General features: G+C 36.8%; 1 protein-coding gene across 4 annotated transcripts in view; it reads right to left on the reverse strand.

Annotated features, from left to right (window-relative positions):
- The window catches only part of LOC121869092 (histone acetyltransferase p300-like), a 116557-nt gene that overhangs the window by 42025 nt on the left and 56060 nt on the right, over positions 1-18472 (reverse strand). For 3 of the 4 annotated variants that reach the window (XM_042370282.1, XM_042370271.1, XM_042370250.1), the window contains exons 3-6: positions 7265-7711; positions 1546-2316; positions 1247-1404; positions 646-763 (exon numbers count right to left, since the gene is read on the reverse strand). In XM_042370282.1, coding sequence (XP_042226216.1) covers positions 646-763; positions 1247-1404; positions 1546-2316; positions 7265-7711 — 1494 coding nt within the window. The remainder of the gene's footprint in view (positions 1-645; positions 764-1246; positions 1405-1545; positions 2317-7264; positions 7712-18472) is intronic. The other variant, XM_042370260.1, reaches the window with a different exon arrangement.

An 18472-nucleotide genomic window follows, 5' to 3' on the forward strand; every position in this document is an offset into this window, starting at 1 on the left:
TTCAGTGTAAAGTGTCGTACGTAATAATAAATGGTAAACAATTTGCTTTCGGCACTCGTGTTTCAGGCACGACGAGCCTCAGTTTATAGGACGTAGAGAGTTTTTAGTGAAAGTTTTGTTGTTCCATTACCCTCAAAAACGTGGGTCGAACTATAAACGAGGAATATCGTAAATTAACAATTTCTTGGTCAAAAAATCAGGGTCGACCTATAAACGAGGGGGGGGTTATAGACGAGTATATATGGTATGTCATTATCAAGCACAGAACCATTCATTGAACATATCAAATAAAAACCAGTGACATGATACATCCCTGATACACTCCTCCCACACCACTGAATATTTGCCCAAGATCTGCTCCCATTACAAAAATTTTTGAGAGCCTTCAATAAACATCAACTTATCACATACAAGGTCAGCATTTTCCACGTGGCTTCTTGCTTATCTTTTCACATGGACTTCATTTCCATCAAGCACTAAAAAACATTTCCCCCTAATGTCTATGATACAGTATTTACAAACCTGGATTACTCTAGAAATGTCATACTTACAATATTTTAAACCTACTGCCTATGACACACCTGTATACCAGAAAAGCAAGGCAGAGAATAAAGGTAAAGAAGCATGTTTCAACTTGTTCCTTACCCTTGAGTTAGCCATTTCAAACATGTCCCCTTCAACTTTTCTAGCATAGGCAACAAGATTCTGCATTCTCTTATCAAGCATTGCTTGGGGGTCTGGAGTTGGGAAGATGGCTTGTACACTGAAACAAACAGAAGACAAAATATTAAACTACCTAAAAACTGGTGTACTGGTATATGGACAACTACTGACAGCCATCCAATTTCCTCTCAAAACACTGCTTACACTTAGAGTGAACTGACATATTAGTGATTCACTTGAAATAATTACGAGAGCATAATATGTTTGTTGTACTGTTTTTGTGGCTCTTGGTAATGTTATCAGGACTGTTGTAATGGCCAAGGTCATGTTGATGTAATGGTAGATTGAAAGGGCAGATTACTGAAGCAAATTATTTACTGAAGTTTGACTTGAAATTTAAACACCTTAAAGATTTAGATTAAAATACAAAGCAAAATGGTGATTTGGTCACTGCTTGCACAGATAATAACCCTCAAGGGCAATAGTATAATAATAAAGTTATGTAAGATTCTCAACTAAGTAAGAAGTAAATCATTATCTTCAATTATTTCTAGAAAAAAGGGAAAAGATAAGGTAAACTCACAGCTTGTGTACAAGGTGGTTTCTCAGCTCATTCGATATACTTTGGTGCCATTCTTTGGTCCCCTTAACAGGCTTGGCAGTAACAGCACCAAAGCCACCAGGCAGCTGTGCAGGTTGATTCGGCAGATTGAGCCATGAATCAGGTAATGACTGTAAAGACTACAAAGATACATTCTTTAGTATATATATTTATACACACACACACCTAGGAAACACAATAATTCAGATATATCATAGTAAAACTCATAAATTACATGTACAAAACCATCAGGAATCCTTCCATCATTCATTGATAATTACCATTGTACTCACAACAGGATTTTGATTGATGCCAACATTTGAAGGCTTGCCAATAATTTGCTGTTGCTGCTGAAGAGTATTCAATGGTCCAGACCCAGCATTGGGCCCTCTGACCATCATACCCGGGGAGTTCATACTCTGGGGAGTGGAAGCACCCATCATCGTCCCCTCAGGTCCCTTATTAGGCACACCTGGTCGCACCATCTGCCCAGGCATACCCCCTGGTGCTCCAGGTACACCTGTGGGAGCACCTGGAACATTTCCAGGTGCTCCCTGCTGGGCATTGGCAGGCATTCCTGCAACACTAGGCACCTGTGGTCTCAAGTTTCTCATTAAAGAGTCAGTGGGTCCTGGTGGTCCAGACATTGCTGGTTGTAAAGTTTCTCCTTCATACACTCTTTTAACACCTCCAGGTCTTGGTCCAGCATTTTGTCCAGGTCCTGTTTGCATTTGACCTGTAACATTGGGTGGACCCGGAGGACCTGGAGGACCAGGAGGGCCAGAGAGCGGTCCTGGAACCCCTCCTGGGCTTGGGCCAGGTTGGGACACAGTTGGTGGAATCTGACCCGAAACCCCCCCAGCTCCTGGCTGCTTCTTGTCCGCTTGTTTCAAAGGTTCACACACTGGGCAGTCCTGTCGTGCACAATTTTTCCAATGGGATATTATCTGTCTGGATGATGCACAATGAGGAACTGGACATGACTTACCCGCCTGGCAAGTGGTCATATGAGTTAAAACATTCTTCATTGTCTTGCAGTGAGGTAGATTACACTGAGGAAAAAAATATGGATTAGTAAAATTATGTAAAATACAAATTATCATAAAATGTGCAGCACTAATACCTTAACATTCAACAAATGGCCCACAGCAAAACCAAATACAAATACCTATACCATAATATCTACATTTGTAAGAAACTAACTGTTCCTAAGCCTAGACAGCAAATGTCAATTAAAATATTCTGTAAACCAGTGAATGAGTCACCAATGGTATTCAATCAAATAGGTCTATCAACTGAAGATGAGTTGAGAGCTGAGGAATTTTGCAAATTAATGAGAACCCCTGCATATACCATCTTCAAAAGGTGTAACCATGAACAAAAGGAATTCAGAATATTTATAACTTTCTCAGGTTATTTACAGTATCTTCATTTGGAAAGAACTAAAAAGAAAATAAATTCAGAGACAAATGGTAAGACATAACAAAAAGACAGGTGGATAGACATAAAACAACATGGTTCATGAGTACCCTGTATACCCATTGAATTCCACTGGTCATGGAGTAAAAAAAATCAACCTTTGACCAACATGACTTTAACCCTCAATGAGTGGAACCTGATTCTGTCTCACAATACCTGTACATAACTGGTAATGGTACACATTATTCTAAGTAGTTCAACAAGCTATGGAACAGAGTAAAAAAATATATATCACTCATGAACTTTGACCTTAACCTTTGAGACATGGTTGTTAATTTGTAATGGGGAGAAAAAACCCATATGCTGCATTAAAAAGGTCTAGTCAAAGTTCTTACAGTCAATATGGAGTGATAATCACAGACTTTACTAATATACTCCTAAACCTAATTTCTTCCTTCTACATTTACATTTATAGTAGATTAATATTTGTTACAGATTTCAGTCTTTTCCTTCTATAGTATTATACAAGATAGTTAAAATAAGGAACAAGGAGTTTCATTCAATTATAATACAGTATATATTGTTCTAAAAGTATCTGACAAATTTTAGAAAAATATCCTGCTCCCATTTACATACAATATTTTCTAACAAACAGTTCAGCTAAACAGAGAGATAAATGGTAAAACTCACGGGTTAAGAGCAGTCCTAAAGTCTCCTGGTGGGAAACTTATGATAAGTAATACACAGCAATTTATTTATATCTACTAGTGTTCCCATTGTCATTATAAATGGAAGTTCCAATCTACTTATCATTTATATTCCTGTCAAACTTTTGGGTGGAATGGAAAAAGGTTCTGTACTAAAATCCGAATATAAGTGAAAACAGTTGGGGAGAAAGTTGCAATACAAGAGTCCAGTAGTACTGTACAAAGCAAAAGGAGATGGCTAAGACAACCAGAAAAATATTATACAAAACTAACTTATACATCCTATATAAGCAGTATGGAAATCTATAAAATCAATTTACAGTGCAACAAAGAACTATTGTATTAATGTTTGTGCCAAATGTACTCATAAATAAATTTTGTACTCTAATTTAACTGTGTACATACATTCCATGAGAAGCAGAGGACTGACTACAAAATTCTTTTTCTAGCAAAGTGCCTAGCCAAGAACTTCTTACAGTACTAGCCAGGAGGGTCTCCTTACAGTACTAGCCAGGAGGTTCTCCTTACAGTACTAGCCAGGAGGTTCTCCTTACAGTACTAGCCAGGAGGTTCTCATTACAGTACTAGCCAGGAGGTTCTCCTCACAGTATTAGACAGTTCTGAAAGTTTAACTATCACACTTCACTCCTTTGACAGCTGGGGGCAGGTCTTACAATTATCCATTTCTCTTTGTCACAACCACCACCCCTCGAAGAGCAAGACAAGTCCCTCTATATGAAGCTCATGCCCCTAAGTGTAACCTCCTATCTCATCTCCAGAATCTTCTGCCAAAAGGATATTCACCAGTTCCAAGATTGTCTTAAAATTACCAGAAATTCAATGACTGAAAAGTCTGGAGACCTTGTCCAGACTTGAAAGATCGATCTAGAAACTTAACCCCAGAGATAAAAGATGATGGAGGTTTGAAAGCATACTTTCCTGCTGTGAATATTACTGAACACTAGTCTTCACCACTAATCATTCAAAGGCTGACCAAAGCACAAGACTCTCCAAGGCTCAATAATATTAACATTAAAACTTTAATAGTGGAGCCTGAGAGTACCCAAATCTTGTTAACATCAAACAGTATCATCATCAACAACGAGTGAAGAAACCATTGGGTTAAGGACCCAGGAAAGACCCATACCTTTATCATTGACCAAACATGAACTGAACTTTCATCAGAGACCAGTTCAGATACTATATGTGAAATTTCCTCACCATCTATTGATGCCAGTTTCCCTGACCAATGTTTTATGGTCAAGTGTACCTACCTAGTCATTATCCTGAGCTAATAAACCAAAAAAGTGAAACACTTGGTCCATACTTGTTCTGTACTCGCAAAACTATCACCTCCTTTGCCTTATCATGCTAGGGCACTTTAGGTAGCTTAAGGCAATCATGGAACCAGGTCACAGAAAAGTCTTACTTGCATCTTGGCACAATCACTACACCCATCAAGATTAAATAAATTCAGCTGGTAACAACCGCAATGACTCAGACATTTATCTTGGGTATCAATCATGTGGAGCGCTAACTCATTGAATGGGGGTTATGAATATCTTACCTTGCTGACTCATCTGAAATAACCCCCCCAAAAAAATCCAGATAATTAATCCCCACTACTGTTTTCATTATATTTGAAAGCAAAGGAAAAGTTACAATGTACTGTATTCCTCATTCAATGAAAATTGATATATTGTCAGTTTCAATAACATAAGCAGATAAATTGTTGCCATGCAATGGGAATAATTTATTTCAATGAAAGATGTCCTTTCTGGCAAGCAATATCTGGGATTACCACTTTCGGAGCAAAATCAAGTGGAAGAGGATACTGCATAGGAGAGGATAACTTAGACGCTTGAAGTGAGGCCAATGATCCAAGTACTCCCATTAAATGACCCAGTCCAGTGAAAGCTGGCAATATAATTCACTTGTGGTTCCAGCATTTCCAAATCAAACATCAAGAAGCACAAAATAATTTATATAAAAAAGAATTTTATGAACAATTTTGTGCCATAAACCAACTTCCAAATGGGATTACAGTGCAGTATCTTGATATTCCAATCAAGACTATAAAGGCATATCCTACTAACTGCCTGTAGGTTATATCCCACATCCAGGGTAATATGAACAGAGAAAAAAAAACTACACGTATTGTAACATGAGGTAATGGCAGCTGTACTGGGAAATATTGGCCCTTAATACTAACTCACTAGATAACCTCAAACTGGATAGTTAAGCAATTACAAACACCCTTGAAACATGATAAAAACACATCTAAAATGTACCTCAGCTCTACTTACATCCAGCATCTACAGGAGAACCTTTGTTTCTAATCCTTCCACAGACGGCAGCGTTGTGACCATAACCTCCCAGTTCTCAAAAGAAGTGCAGTATGATAGCCAAGCCCCAAGAAATGACTAGCATAATAATGAGAGTTGCTCGACTAGAAACTAGCAGAACAAAAAAATGGACCAGAATATTACAAGTACAGACCCCCAAATCCAGGACCACTGGGACCAAGACCGAACTGGTATCGAGGATTTTCTAATTTCCTGGGTCCTAGGTCATCCCTCTGTTTCTGGGAGGCCTTACCTGTTGACTATGTCAAGTTTTGCTTCTACTCACACAACTCAGCTGAACTTGTTTTACTTCTTAAATAACAACATAAGAGAAAACATTACTGTAAGCATACTTAAGTGAGGGTGCATTCCCATGTTAGGCCTACATGCATCAGATTCCCATAGCTTCACAGAAGTAAAGTTCATAAACAATTATTGCCTGATTGAATAAAATAGCCCAGTACAATACCTTGACCATCTTTATTTATATTTATTGTATTAAAAAATATCATAATTGTTTCCATACAGCTTTTGAAATCAATACAGTATATGTTAAATTAGCCAATGACTCAAGACAACTTACGCCATAAGTTGATTGTTCTCACATGGCCCATGTGAGAACAATCAATAGTTGCCTTAAGTTATCTCAAATCTTCGGATTGATTTGACCAATATTTATTTCAAAAATTATGTAAAAACTACAGTAATATTTTAATAAAAAATATAAATAAATATACACTAACCCATCCAACGCTAATTCTTTCTGGGAACTGCTGCTACTAACTAGAAGCTTCTGGAATGTCAAAAAAATATTTAACTCACTACTTTTAAATAAACTGTATCTTATGCAATTTTTTTATTATTATTTATACAGTGATGTTTTACTTTTGTTATCAAAGAAGTAAAATAAACATTCAACTGCATTTGTGTTAGTGTGGCCAGGGGAGAAAATTTGACCAAACACAGGGAAATAATGTCCAGTTTTTGAGGGTCTGAACCTGTACTGTAATTAACACCTGATGCCAAAATATAAATAAAATCTATACATTAGTGAATGAAATAGGAGTTTCAAACTTACAAGGAAGAAAAATTAATATCAAATAATAATTGCTAATCTGATCAAATTTTTCTAACATCTGAGTCAAAAAAATAAAAATGTAAAGTACAGTAATTAATACACTAATGTTCTTTATGACCAAAAACACAGATAAATGAGGGTCAAGCATAAGTTTTCTGCAAGTACCATCATCAGTAACTAACACTAAGCATTGGGTGAAACAGAAAAAAAAGTCACAAAAACAAACATTTGCTATACTTAAAACACACACAGACATAGGACAGACAACCCACCACACATGCATTCCCTCCCTCACTGAACTCACTCTCTGCTTAAGCAATATAATTCTTTCAACACTTCAGAAGAATCACATTCAAAGTGAAAAAATCTACAAGTTAGTAAGCCATGACAAACACACACATAAGGAGCAGAATAAAACCCAGAGACCAGAGTCCCTACGTTATCTACTCACCTGCCTCACCTCTCCGTTTGCCTGACTCTCACGACGCTGGCACTTGTGGGCATGAAGGAGGAGAACTAGCTGCTGTTGTATTAATTTTCTTTTCTCAGGGTCAGCTGGATTTGGTCTTGGTTGACCAGGCACCATCTGCCCTGAGCCACCAGGGCCACCACCCATAGGTCCTGGTGGGCCAACAGGAGGGCCACCAGGGACTCCCTGAGCACCAGGACCTGTGGGACCTGGACCAGGTTGGGGGCCCCGAGGCATAGAGCCCATCATACCCATCATTTCTTGATTGGGATAACGTGGTGGCATCCCCATCCCTAAAGGTCTTTGGCCAGGTCCCAGTCCAGCATTGGCCTGACCCACATTACCATCCATTCCTTGGCCAACACCTGGTCCTCCAAAGTTGTAACTTCCCGATAAGTTGGGTTGCCCAATACCACCTACACCAGGATTCTGTGGGAAAAAAAAGAAAAAATATGAATATTTATTTCAGTAAAACTTTATGTAACTGCTACAGTTTTAAGTACTGTACAAGTATTTACAAGATTCAGTTGATCTTGGCTCCCTGCCTGATAACTGAAGACCAAAGAAGATAAACAGCTATTTTTGGTGGGACTAACCACTGAAGTGGATTTTTTCAATATTCTGAATTTTGGGAAATATTAGTCAAGTACGGTACAGTTTCAGAAAATACATCATACTTTTCCTATCTCTCCTTTTTTTTCACCAAAACATCATGTTACCTGCTGCAATCACCTGGTTGTCATACAGATGTATTCAAGCTCTATCAGTCCAATAATCTGACAATGCATGCTCCTGACAACTAACTAACCAGCAGTTTTATTCCCACCACAAACATTTCCCTCTTGTGACCCCAGTCTAGTTACATGCCTGTGAATTCTTCAGTTAGCTAATTACCATATCCATGTGATAATTTGGGAACCACTATAATGTACAATAAAATGTTTACCATTGTGCACAAATATACGAGAATCCAGTCTAGGTTCCAGAACCTGGTCGTTGTTTTAAAAAATTTCCAAGGTCTAGCTAAATGTTTAATATTTATCTAATGTGATTTTTTTAAGTGTCACAAGTGTCAGACTGAGAGCAATACAGCCAACCCACTTAACTTCGCTTCAACTGACACTGCCATCATTTGCTGGGTCATAATCATGTGAGGTCAAGCAGGTCATAAACACTTTTGGCTTGAAATCATCAAGTGTCACCATCTCATCTTATTAGGACCTTTGTTAATCAAATCCTACCATGGCCTTCACTTTTGGGTGCATTCTACTGCATGCATGTGTGCTGTTTTATGCATAGCAAAAGGTATTAATCAATGCCAAAACTCAACTGCTTCTGGAATTTGTGAATATCCATTCAGCTGGGCTGAACTACTGTAATACTAAATCAAATGTTACCAATACCCTTACTTCAAAATTTTGCTAATACACAATGTAAATATAGTTTGATATAGTGCACAATTGTTATTCTTGGTATCTAAAATGTACAGATATACGGAACTTTTAGGTTTAGTCTCATTGCAAAATTTCATCACAAAAATATTATTTGAGCAAAATTTTTTACTCTTTCAACTTGAGTAATTTTGTACTGTTATTTACACAGTTTTCAAGTAGGATGCTATTTACTTTTACAAGCACACATTTTTCAACAGTACCAGCATTCTTTGTCAAGTTTTCCAATACCCTTGCCAGTACAATACTGCCAAATACCTTAGTGCAAGTATGCCATCTCTCTATAAAATAATATGAAAAAATACTGTACCTATCACACTCACCTGGTATCTAGCTAGGTTATATCCACATACCAAGTTTCAGTGAATTCTGTTGTTAGTTGTCAAAGTTATCACTTCCATTGACATATGTGCACAAGCACTGAGAAGCAAATAGTGCCCATTACTTTCCATAATGAGGAGGGAAAATAATATCTAAAAAACTTGTCTGAAATATTTAGTTATATCCACACATCAAATTTATCAGAGCAAATACAGTACACTAGAGTCCCAGTTATCTGGAGTCCAGGTAACTGGCAGATTCAACTAACTGGCACCAAAATGAAATACCTGGTATTGTACGGTTATAATAATAAAAAATAAAATCCTCCAAAATCAGCTAGAATCGTAAGTTTCAATACCACGCACAAAGGGGATGAGCTGCCATATTTATTGCCATTACTGACAATCAAATTAATACATAGCATATCATAAAATACTATACTGTACAGTAGTACATATTTTATATACAAAATATAACTCTTACCACACTCAAACAATTCTCTGGGAGACAAGACACAGTTCAGCCAGCCTGTTAACCAGCTGACTCAAAGATGTGACTGCTGCGCTGTGTGCATGATGACCTTACAACGGGAGGAATTGACCGATTGTGGTAATTACATCCATGGCAACTCATCAGCTTAGGCCATATGTTGCCGAATTAAAATAAAGGCTTAAAAAATAAAAATAAATAATGCGAGGTAAAAAACATAATAAATAACAAAAACTTTTGCAAAAATCATTTAAATATTAATATATAAAATTCAAAGCTTGTTGTGTAGAAGACCAGCTTCCTTCACAAAGGTTTGATGTCCCCTTCCATGCTACCCCCTACCCCAGCACCAAAGAGAGAGAGTAACACCCATCTCCACAATGAATATCTCTGAGACTGGGGCACTGCACCAGGTGTCAGACAATCAATGGGACCAGGCAGTCATCACAATGGGGAAGGGGAACTCTCTCCATTAAAAAACCATGAGTCAGCCGTGTGGCCAGAGTGGAGAGAGGCCAAAGCAGTCTCCTGGCAGCACAAGTCACTGATATCCCCAGGCACCCAATGCAGGATGGGTGTCGAAGAGCTTGTTTGTTCCGACAGCATCCCACCTGCATTGCCAACTCGACCGGATGGCAGCTCTTATTACTGGCCTCATATAAGATACAGGTAGAAGGGAATGATGTGCAGCAGGGTGAGAAGCAGCTGCTTTTGCCACAGCATCAACATGCTCATTCCCCTTCTCCCTCACAGAGCCGAGCACAGTCCCACAGTTATAGCCCACCATCTCCACATACATTCACTTGCCATTCAATCACACCCATTCTCTTCATTTTTATTATTTTATAGTTTTATATATTTTATTTTATTTCTAAGCCACATCATTCATATACTGTAAAGTGGAATAAGCGTAAAGCAGTACCGGGTACGATTTTCTGAGACACAAATTTGCGGGGTCAGGTTGTAGTACTGTGCATTGTAGGATTTATTGGGGAATCCTAAGAGTGAGGTTCAACTAAACTAAAGCGAAAATATCTTTACCTGACACCTCTCGATCCCAGTAAGTGCCGGATAACTGGGGTTCTACTGTATATAACTATTTGTTCAAGTCATCACAATCAAAATGTTGCTGTAAGAAAAAATAAGGTGATCAAAGTGGCCATAACCCTTAAATAAGAAGGAAAATACTGACCATTAAACCCAAAGGCATTCTTGTTGGGTTTTAACCACAAACTAATTACGAACTATTAAAATTTTAATTAACAGTCCTATATACAAACACACACATGGAAACAAAAGGAGCCATAGTAATCAAATGCAGGAGAAAACACAGACTATTACCAGTACTGTACAGTATATTTATCAGAGAACTTTTTGGGTTATATGTATAAAAAAGTTTCAAGGAAATTTGTTGCTATTCATCAAGTTATTGCATATAAAAACCAACACACCCAGAGAAAAATAAAAACAGCTGCACCTCCCTAAAAAAGGGAAGGAAGGGGAGGGAAACAGTAGTTAATGTACTGAACTCATAAAAATCTCATTGGGTTATTCTGTATCTACACATAATGTATACCAAGTTTCATAAAAATACTGTACACTGCTATTTCTCCTGAGTTCTATTCACAAAGCCAATGTGCTGATTTTTTTTCAGTCAGATGTGTGCCGGCATAGGGTAACAAATAGCCTTTATAAAAATGAGGAGGGGGAAACCCACATGATGTATGTAGTGTAGCCCAGGTTAACCTGACTAGTAAAAAACTTGATTATAAAACGAATATACGATCCAGTAATGTGATGGTCTCATCAGCCACATTCTTAAGTTTTGGAACCGTCAAAACACAGGAGGGGGAGTGGTTAGGCCTCCCGACCCAAATAACCTCCAAGAGTAGCTAACACTTGTACTATAGAAAAACAAGAGGTACTAGACTTCAAAACAACCTTTGAGCATGAGAAAATTCTACCTCTCTGGGAGCATAATTAGAAACCTTTCTTGTTAAGGGGAGAGTATTATATTACTGTTTAGGGCCAACAAAGGTTATTGGCAGAGGCATTATTGAACAAACTATATACAATACAGCAAAGCCTTGAATAACGACGGTAATGTGTCCTCCAATATTACAGTGTAAGGTGAATCATCATATCGTGAATCATTATTTACCATTAAAATAAAGCAATAATAATGAGATGCGTTTCAATGTCTGACCTTTTCATATCCTTTGTGTGGCTTTTTACTTTCTTCTCCCCCAAAACAATAATATTAATGAAAAATGCAAACTATATTTTTCAAATGTTTATGAATGCGCCTTATACAATATAGTATACAGTAAATAAATAATAATATGGTCACACAAGAGATGGTGTAACAGCACCATTTTTACAGTATAACAAATATTCATCCAAATGTTTAATACTTATGTATAATACCAAATTATTCAACAATGATTCAGTAGTTATTCACCAAGTTATTTAACAATGACTCAGTAGTTATTTAACAATGACTCAGTAGTTGTTAATGTCATACATGCTGAGGTCTATAACGTCATCAGAGGTTGAGCCAGGTCAAGCTGATTTAGCAAATACCTCGCCCGCTCCTCCTTGACTCTCACGCTCTGAGCGAGAGGAGGGAGCAGGCAGACCCATATCACTTGTTACCCAGTGAACACCTCACTTACGTGTTCTCATATATACATTAAGTGCACTAAGACACTTCCCCTAGTAAAGAAGGCATAATATACTCTCAACCGAACTAAGTACCTGTGAAACTATATTTTTCTACAATAGAGAAAAATCAGCAAAGTGTTTACTTCAGCCAAGCCACTTACTATTTCCAGAACAATTATATATATCTGTGTGCGATATATATAAATAAAGGACAATGGTTCTTCATCCTGGTTGTAGCTGTAGTAAAATGAATGTAACAAAATGAATACTGTATATATGTTTTCAGCATGTAATGTCATTTAATCTTAATAAATGGAACAATAGAAGTAGCTAACCACTAATGGCAAAGGAAAAAAGCGAGATGGATTGGGAACGCCAACAAATACTCTAAGTGCGCATGCAAGGAAACAGTGTAGATTATTAAAATACAAAAGAGGAGATGAGACAGCATTGTTGTTATCAGTTTACACCCATAATGTCAGTTATCCACCTGAAACTGAAGAAAATATGACCCTGGTTGTTGTTGTAGTAAAATTAATGTAAAAAATATGTGTTTTAATTAATGCTATTTAATGTACCGTAAAAGTAACCACCGATATTAAAGAAAAATACGGTAAGTGAGACATAGTGGAACACCAACGTATACGTGAGCACTCAATGAAACATAGCGTCATTTATCTTAAGAATATACACAAAAGATTCATTACTGTTTATTACTGAATATGTATTGATTGAATTAATCTTTATGCAGTACGTATATACAAAATGAACAATACAATTCATTAATAATACGTAGAATTTCAAAATAAACAAGAGACGAGACGGCATTGTTTTCGTTAGTGTTTACACAAGTGACGATGGTTCTACATATGAAACTGAAGAAAATAAGACCCTGGTTATAGCTGGAGTAAAATTAATGTAAAAAAAAATGAATATATATGTTTTAAGTAATGTTATTTAATAAAGAGAGATGGATTGGGAACGCCAATGTAGGTAAGTGCGTACATGTGATAACACATCGTCATTTCTCTACATAAGAATATGAAAGCAACACTTATTACTGTTCATTATGTTTTAAATAATACTTACGAATGTAATACAAAAATTCTTCGTGTTGAGGTCATTTGCATTTTTCATGTCCCTGTTAATTTTAATGCTTCATTCTGTTAATGGATCCACTTCAGAAAATATGTTCATTACTTGCTCCATATAATATCCACAGACCTCTCACCTTTTCATATCGTTTTAACACGTCTAGTTTCTCGGCTAAGCTTATACACTTTCCTTTAGCTTTTGAACCAGCACTACCATCACTTGCTCTCTTGCTCATGTTGAAAAGGGACACAAAAATTAAATAAGAAACCCGAGAAAGTTCTTCTCCTTTTCCTGTTCTGATGCGTGAAAACCCAAGGCCCACCAGCTGCGACTGTTTACAGCTAGACCCCGACTTACGACTGCTTCGACTTACGACCGCCGCAGTTGTGACCATTTTTTTTTTCAAATGATACACGCATTTTCTATACCGAAACGTTTCCAGTTAATGTAGTCTCCATGTATAATTAGAAAATTATGGGGGCCCCATGTGCATTCAGCTGACTACATTAAAGGTAAGTGCTCAGTCACACTGTATCCATTCCTCATTATTTATTACTTTCACTGTACTGTATCCATTCCTCATTATTTATTGCTTTTACTGTACTGTATTTCATTGTAGATTTTTTATTTAATTTTATCTATGTCGGACTTACGACCTGGATTTGGGTCCCTAACCCCGTCGTAAGTCGGGGTCTAGCTGTATACTAGTGATGCTGGCGTCACCACTTACAAGCCCGGCAGTTTCCATACACAAGGAGCGGATTTTTTATTTGTATAATACATTTCAAGATTTAGTTATTACAATATTTATATGAAAATTTAATTCATTATGTTATTTTTTTATTATATTATCGTTGTAAATACGAAGAAAATAATGGTGTAAATTGAATAGGGACCAAAATTAACCAGAGTCTTAAATATGAATTGTCGTTATCAGAGGCTTCCCTGTAGTGGAGTTGACAGAAAAAGAAATGCCGCTTATTAGGGAAAGACAAATTTAGGCACTTGAGGTTTTCGAAGTCTTAGACAGAATCCCTGGAGACAAGATCTTGTAGCCATTGGACAGACCATGAGCCAGCCTCTCTCTCTAGGTGCCTGTAACATGTAGATAATATCTGGTGACTTGGTGGTTTACTGTATGTATATTAACTTAATTTAAATGATGAAGAACCATTGTCCTTTATTTATATATATCGCACGACGTAGTATCAGATCACCGGGACGCTAAACGAATTTTTGGTTTCTAAAGCTTAGCGAAGAAGTACCAAAACGTTAAGCGGGACTACATTAAGCGTGTACTTATTGTACCTATAAAGTATCTGGACAAATATATTGCACTTGGAAAGCAGCTATGAACTTTTTTTAAGTGATGTCTATTCACCCTTAAAACAAGTATACTGTAGTTAACCAAATTAACATTTGATGAAATACTTATTTTTTGAGTAAGTCATCATAAGACAAAAATTAAGGAATAGTCTTCTTTACTGAATTTCAGAAGGCAGAAACACTAGCTTCCCTACTGTCTTACATGCAAGATACTACTGTACACCATTTTTTATATTTATTAGTACAGTATACTATACGGTATAAGCTTCCCCCTTCTTTAAACTAGCTCAGGTGGACCCGAGTTCTAACCACTGAAAATCCTGGGAAAGTTAATTAGGACTTCTTACAATGTAGCTATAAGGGAAAACTGTTCTTTCTTAATACCATCAAGCTAACTTCCCTCGTTCATTTTACAAGTTTACCAGGTATCTTCACATTACCCGTTGAATATACGTTATTCTAAAATTTATATCTGGAATCTATAGTATTTGCTTAGCCACTTCATGTACAGAATAAGTCTTCATCCCCTAAACTCTTGAGATCGGTAAATTTTTTGAAACAAAATGCCTTGGCCAATCCTCTGAATTGTTTGACTGGGATGAAATACTGTGGAAATCATTACGAGTTACAATTCAGATGACTGCAATGAATTGGAGAGTGTGAAAACAATCTTGAAGTTCTGAGTGACATACACTACCAACTAGAGTTGCACTAAGAAAAACAAAGTAAATAAAAAATAAAATAAAAATGGCCACACAGGCATTCACCCGACAATCTCCATGATAATTTTAAGCTTCTAGTATTATCCTGAGGTACTGGAATCAATTCCTCATACTCAGGAAGATGCCTCATAAGTAGGGACCAAAGAACATCCCCAGTAAATTAACCTTGCAAAACGGGTCTCAGAAAGGTCAAACAAAATACCAGTAGATGCAGTCCTTATCAACTATGAAACTAGGGTATTCCACATTCATACTCACCATCAGTAACAAACCCTTCAAAACTAGGTGGCCAGCATGTCTAGAATATCCACAATTGTATAGTAACTTGTAAAATTGAGAACAGCTACACGAGACCATGTTACCAACCACTCTTTGACTAAAAATTGTAGAGGGAAGTTGAACAGGATTCACACAAATTTCAGGAAAGGAAATCACAACCTATCAAAGTACTAGGGCAAAAGAGAGCCACTAATACAGATATCTCAGAACCACTTCAGCTTTAAAGTCACTTGCAGCAAAAGAGGAACAAGATCAACCTGTTCCCAGTTCTTCCAATCTAAAATACATCCACTCCTGCAAAAATTGGCACACAATGATTGGAGGTCAACACTTCTCTAACACAGCAAAAGTGCTCATCAAGGAAAAAATCTCATTTTACATCTATTTGGATGATGTCATGACTATTCAAACATGAGTCTTCAGACCTTGAGAGTACCAGCAATATTTTACCATGTCCCTTGAATCAACCTTCTTTTTGCTACATCCAAAGGAAGAATGTTGAAAACTTTAACCCACAGAACACTATTTGCTTAAACTATCCAGATATCCCAAGTCATCAATTGCCATCACTAAAAACTTTGTGACACAAATTGACTGGAACCAAGTGTCAAGTCTAAACCATAACCCTATACAATGTCAGGGTCAGTACCAAGGAACAGAAGGACTGAAGCACAAGCTCTAGCTCTGTGATTCTATAAAGTGGTTAGCTACAACACTAGCCAAATCCTCGGCCTCCAGATTGGGAAGCTAACCATTTCTCTGGAAACAGAAAGATCTAATACAAAAGTCAAGAGAACTCTGCCCCATACCTTAAAATACTGTAGCTAATGTAAAACATTCGACTACACGCTTTATATTCCTACAAACCCAAACAGTCCATTGCATAACAAACCTTGCAAAATGGGACAGAACCTGTGTAATGCTTAACAAAAGCCTTAAGTCCAATGTAACCACCATTATCCACTATCATGTACTGTACTGATTAAATATTCTTAAAAAAAAAAAAAAAAAATACAGGTTGACAACCCTTTATCCGAAATTCCGAAAACCGAAAAGCTCTAAAAACCGAAAGTTTTTTGTGGGGCTTTTTTTTTTTTAACAGGGATTATTAGCCCACCCGGGCACAGATCAGTGACCCACATCGGGGCCTGGGGGGCGAAAATGTAATAATAATTATTCATAGTAAATAAATTTTTTAATAAAAATACACCAAAATAAAATAATAATGATAACAATAATAATAATAATAACAAAAAAATATAATAATAAAATTAATAATAATAATAATAATAACAATAATACTGTAATAATAAAATAATAATACATTAAAGAAATACAAGAATGAAAAAAAGATCAAAAGTGAGAAACACGACCTAGACCTATGAATTATTATTATTATTATAATTTTTATTATATTTTAGACTTCCAGGCCCCAATGTGGGTCAGTGATCTATGCCCGGGTGGGCTAATACACATAAAAAAAAACCGTAACCATTCTGAAAACCGAAAAATTCCGAAAACCGAAATGCCTCTGACCCCAAGGATTTCGGATAAAGGATTGTCAACCTGCACTGAAGTGCACATTGCAAGAGTAACAAGCAAACAACTTACTATGACTCAATGAAAGGAATTTCAAGTATATTGGAAATAATCCAGACTTTTCCCTTCTGGGTTGCTATCCTGCAGTAACCCTGAAACAACGGTGATTGTAAATAAACGAGAAACGCCAATTTTTCTTGTAAAGACAATGATCATCTATATAATCCGGATGTTTCCACATCTAAACTTTTAGTGTGGCACCTAATTTCTGCTTGAGTGAATTATTGTGACTTGTGGCAACTTTTCCTTCCCCATATTGGTCCTTCCCTGCACCAATAGTGTTGTTTGTCATCACGGAGGAAGTACCTGGTATTTCCAGATACGCATCATGTGGAGACCCCTGCCGCAGTAGTGTTGCCTTTACACCCTGATAAATAAGTAAAATATGTGTGATGCACATGTGCCAGGTAGGAGAGCATCACTAACACGTGCACAAGGTGTAGGAGAATGAATTAATGCCGATGATTTGGACCGCAAAATCATCATGGAAAAGCAATAGTACAACAGCACTGCAAATGAACCTTTGTTTGTTTTTGCCCTTACCAAGTTGATGATCCATGTCCATAAACTGTCCTTTATGATTACTGAAATAACTACAACCATCTGAGCACATCTGTGTTTGGGATGTATACCTGTAATTGTTACACCTCAAATCTGCATTCCTTATAAGCCTAGTCCTATTATGACTCAGTCTAAATTATAATACTCTAAAATGAAAATAAAAACTATACCAGTACTATATAATTATTTTCATCTCAATACAGGTATTTGTTTAAAATATGTTTGTCATCATAATAAATGGTTTCCGATTTATTGAAATGTTTCAGTCGCCTAAAATGTCATGGAAAGGAGAGAGGATGAAGAGGTCAGAGAAGTGATACCTTCTGATACAGCTTATCCTTCTATTTTCAAGTCAAATTACAAATAATATATATTGTATTTTTCTATGATTAAAGATGTTAAGTGTGAGGACTCGTACACCATAAGAAGCCAACCATATGAGAACAAAGAATACTGTATAATAATGAATCAATAATAAAACCAGGTCCTCCTGGGCACATAAGCAATATCTTTCCTCCCCTTGTTTGTAGCTCTTGTTAGGCACACTTGTTCCTTAAGATTTCATTTAGGGATTTGGTTGTAATACAAAAGTAAGAAGAGCTAATTAATAAATCAGTCCAAGCCAAATGCCAAAGGTTTGACCTAGCCTATTAGGTGCCCAGAACTATCTGTTTAGGAAAGCA

The sequence above is a fragment of the Homarus americanus genome, unplaced genomic scaffold (assembly GCF_018991925.1).
Source record: "Homarus americanus isolate GMGI-L3 unplaced genomic scaffold, GMGI_Hamer_2.0 scaffold32583, whole genome shotgun sequence".
NCBI lineage: Eukaryota > Metazoa > Arthropoda > Malacostraca > Decapoda > Nephropidae > Homarus > Homarus americanus.